Source organism: Fonticula alba (genome assembly GCF_000388065.1).
Source record: "Fonticula alba strain ATCC 38817 unplaced genomic scaffold supercont2.18, whole genome shotgun sequence".
Lineage (NCBI taxonomy): Eukaryota > Rotosphaerida > Fonticulaceae > Fonticula > Fonticula alba.
The window spans coordinates 200570-204546 of record NW_009242988.1 but is presented as its reverse complement, the minus strand read 5'-3'; the positions used below and the strand labels follow the sequence as shown (position 1 = coordinate 204546).

General features: G+C 67.8%; 1 protein-coding gene across 1 annotated transcript in view; it reads left to right on the top strand.

Annotated features, from left to right (window-relative positions):
* Positions 1–16: 16 nt before the first annotated feature.
* The window catches only part of H696_06115 (hypothetical protein), a gene marked incomplete at both ends in the record, with an annotated part of 9671 nt that continues 5710 nt past the window's right edge, over positions 17–3977 (top strand). Inside the window, 2 exons of the mRNA XM_009499875.1 lie at positions 17–1301; positions 1613–3971. Coding sequence (XP_009498150.1) covers positions 17–1301; positions 1613–3971 — 3644 coding nt within the window. The remainder of the gene's footprint in view (positions 1302–1612; positions 3972–3977) is intronic.

Sequence of the window (3977 nt, the reverse complement as noted above, 5' to 3'; positions counted from 1 at the left end):
CGGCCCTCCACATTAGGACATCCCGCCACCACCGCCACACCCGACGCCCATGGTGTCTCCTCCAGCCCGGGCACTGGCCCGCCTTCTTCTGGCGGCGCTGGTGCTCATCGGGTCGCTGGCCGCCGCGGTTCGGCCCCCGGGTCTCCTGCTCCTGGAGGCCCCGATGGCCACCGGCCCGGCGGCCATCGTCCCGCACTTTGGGCCCATCCATCCGCACTTGGGCTATGTGCAATACTCCCTGAGCCATAGCCACTGCACCGTGCACGAGCCACAGCAGCCCCCTTCGCCGCGCCTCGGCGTGCTCTTTGCTCACGAGGACACCCTGCAACATGAAATCCCCCTCAAGGGCATCCCCGAGGCCGCCTCCATTCGCGCCATCCCGGCGTCGCCCGGCCAGGCCGAGTTGATTGTTGCATGGCAGGACGGCTCGGCCGTCGGCCTGGCCACTCCCACTTGGGGATCCTCCTTCGTCTTCCCCCCGGACCGGGGTCCGGTCCAGCTGCTGGACGCCTCGTCCTCTGGCCCGGAGGCGGGCGCTCGGCTCTTGCTTGCTCTCGGCTCCGGGGCCACCGTCCTTCAATACCGCGCCGGGTCTTGGCAGCTCGGCCACACTGTCGCCCATCCGACCACCCACGGTGTGGCCGGCCTGCCGGGGCACTTCTTCCTCGCTGGTGGCACTTCCTGGCTGTGGCTCTGTGAGGGCCATCCGCCCCGGGTGATTCCCACCGACCGGCCCGTTCTCGGCATGGCGGTCACCCGGCTCGGCTCTTCGGACCCCGGTCGGCAGGATGTCCTGGTCTTGACCGACACCCAGCTGCTGGTGTACATCGGCCTCGGGGCCGACGGGGCCCTGCAGCCAGCCCACGCCCTCCCGCTGAGGGGGGACACCCATGGCGATGGGGCGGATCTCTCCCTCCACATGGTGCCTCCGGTGATGCATATGACCCAGCCCACCGGGTACCTGGATGTTGTGGCCCCCGCACGCCGCGCCTTCTGGCGGGTATCCGCCCAGGCCCCCGGCCATTTTGTCTGGCAACATGTCAGCCTGCCGGCCGGGCTGAGCCTGGCCGAGGCGGCCCCGGTGGCAGCCGGCCACCAGTGGCTGATCACGCATGCTGGCCGGACCTTCCTCACTGACCGGCAGCTCGGTTGCCAGAGCGATCGATCGATCCTTTGCGATGCCAGCCCAGTGGCCTGGCGCTGCGCCCCGGGCCGAGTGCTGGCTCCCTTGCGCTCGTCCGCCGAGCTCTGCGCCGGCTGTGCCGATGGTCTCTTCCCGGTGCCTGTGGCTCCGGGCAGGTGTACGTTTTACATCTTCGAGATGGTCTTGCCTTCGACCTTCACCAGCCTTCTCCCTGTGTCTTTGTCTGTTTTTGTTTCGTCGTTCCGTTGTTCCATTGTTCCGTTGTTCCGTTGTTCCGTTGCTTCGTTGTTCCTTTGTTTCGTTGTTCCTTTGTTTCGTTGTTTCTTTGTTTCTTTGTCTGTCTGTCTGTCTGTCTGTCTCTTTGTCTCTCCATCCCCCCTCCATCCCCCCTTCATCTCCATCTCTCTATGCTTCTCTCACATTTATGCCCACCCTCTCGCTGTCCTGCCCTGCGGCCTTGACATCCAGACGAGTGCCACACTTGCCGGATTCCCAATTGCCAATCCTGCCTGGCTGGAGCGTGTGTCGTATGCAAGCCGGGGTTTTTCCTCGTCCATACCAATCGCTCCGGCGAAAAGGCCGACACGTGCGAGCCCCGCTGCCCGAGCCCATACCGGGCCTCCGGCGAGGAGTGCTTCTCCTACGTCGATTGGACGCATCCCCAATTTGCCATCGCCCAGCCGACATCGGCAGCCCCCTCCGATCGGACCCCTGTCGCTGTGGTCCCCATGCCAATGCACCAGGAGGCCGGCCGGTTGTTCATCTCAAACGCCGACATCGCCGGATCCACCACCGGCGCCCTGCTGGCCGTCCTGGATGATGGTACCTTCGGGCTGCTGGACCCCCACCAGCTGCTGGCCCCAGGCTCCGGCACCGAGGCCACTCTCCATGTTACCCCGTTGCCGGATTTGCCGGCCATCACCGGCCACACGCGGCAGGTCCTCCTCCTGGGTCCTCTTCGTAGCCCCGCCGGCCAGGTGTTCATGAATGTGCTCATCGAACGGGAGAATGCCCCCCCCCGGCGCCTGGTTCTGTCATGCACCCTGCCCACCACGACCCCAACCCATAGGTGCCAGCTCCAGGCCCACTGGGCCCCCCTGCCCGGGCCCCTGGCCTCCGCCGGGCCGATGGCCCTCCTCGGTCGAAAGCTGGCCCACGATCTGGTGGCCCTCGATCAGCACCTCCTCCAGCTCCACGCCGATGGGTTTCTCTCGCATGTTCCCCATGCCGGCCGTCGTCCTTCGCTGGCCTCATTGGTCCACAGCGATCCGGCCACCGCGCAGCCCATTCGCTGGATCTACCACTATGCCGGTGCCACGGCCGGGCTCATGGCCCAGCCATGGGACTCGCTGCGTCTCAAGGACACCCGGGCTCGCTCCAGCTCGGCCCGGCCCGTGCCCCTGCCCATCGCCCAGTCGGCCGGGAATGTGCCCCTCCTCTCCAAGGACCCCCCGGCCCCGTCCATTCCGAATGTGGCACCTGCCGAGCAGGCCCTTGCCACTGCCTTCGACTTCCGCACTCCCCCATATGTCATCTATCACGGGCCAAAGAGCCTGGTCATCACCCCCAGCGCGGACTGGCCGATGGTCGCCATGCCGGCCGCCGGGCGCAGCCGACATGCCGCGGGCCTCCCCTCGGAGGACCTGGTCATGACCGGCCTCATGGCCTTCGATGACCGGGTGTATTGGGCTACCAAGCACTATTCCGCCGGCACCGACGCCCAGGGGCGCACGCAGGACATTTCCGGCGCCGGCAACCTGCTGGTCGCCGTGCCCGGCGTGGCTCCCCCGGCCCCCGGTCAGGAAGCCTCCTCGGCCGGCCTGCACGCGGTGGCCGTCCCCCTGCGAGGGCTCTTCGAGCATCCCAGTGCCCTGGTCGTGGCCCATCCGCAGTTCATCGGCGTCGCCCTGCTCCACTGCCCCTCCGCACGGGGCATCTGCTATATGACCAGCTTCAGGATGGTCCTCAACCCGGTGCCCGATCTGCTTCCCCAGGGCCTGACGGTGACCCAAACCCCGGAGCCGGGCTCCCTTCCCTCGGGGGCCGCCTCGGTGCTGCTCTTCATGCGTGCGGCCTCCCCCGCCGGGGCCATCAACACCTTGGCCTTCCTGCTGAGGCTCAACCCAAATGCCTGCCCCTGGGGCACTTATGGCCCGGAGTGTCGCCCCTGCGCGCCCGACTGCCGCAAGTGCCATGGCCCCACGAGCGCCGACTGCACCGACCCCCGCTGCCTGACCTACATTCCCAGCTCCTACTTCATGTGCCGGGTCGCCTGCCCGGCCGGCCTGCATGCGGATTCCACCGGCGCCTGTGTATGCCATGCAGACTGTGCCGCCTGCCAGGTGTCCCTGCCCCAGGCGGCCGGGCAGCCGGTCCTTTGCACGGCCTGCCCCCGTGGCATGGCTCTGGACTCGACTGCGACCCCTCCCTCGGACAGGTGCCTTTCCTGCCATGAATCCTGTGCCGAATGCACGGCCCCCGGCAGCCCCCATGCCTGTCGGGCTTGCCCTCCCGGGCGGCTGCTCCTCCCGGATGGTACTTGCCATGCGGCCACCTGTCCGCCTGGCTCCGTCGCCGACCTGGATCTTGGCCTCTGCATTCCCTGCCCCGGCCACTGTGTCACCTGTGCTCCGCCGACCATCGGGTCTTTCGAGCCCCGGTGCTCCGCCTGCGAGGCGGGCTTCTTTTTGGAGCCCCTCGCCGGCGTATGCACTCCTCTCTCGCAGGATGCCACCTGTCCGCCTGGTCTCTTCCTCGGGCCGACCGGGGCCTGCCAGGACTGCCCGGACGGCTGTGCCCTCTGTGCACCGGGGTCCCCCAGTCCCCGGTGCTC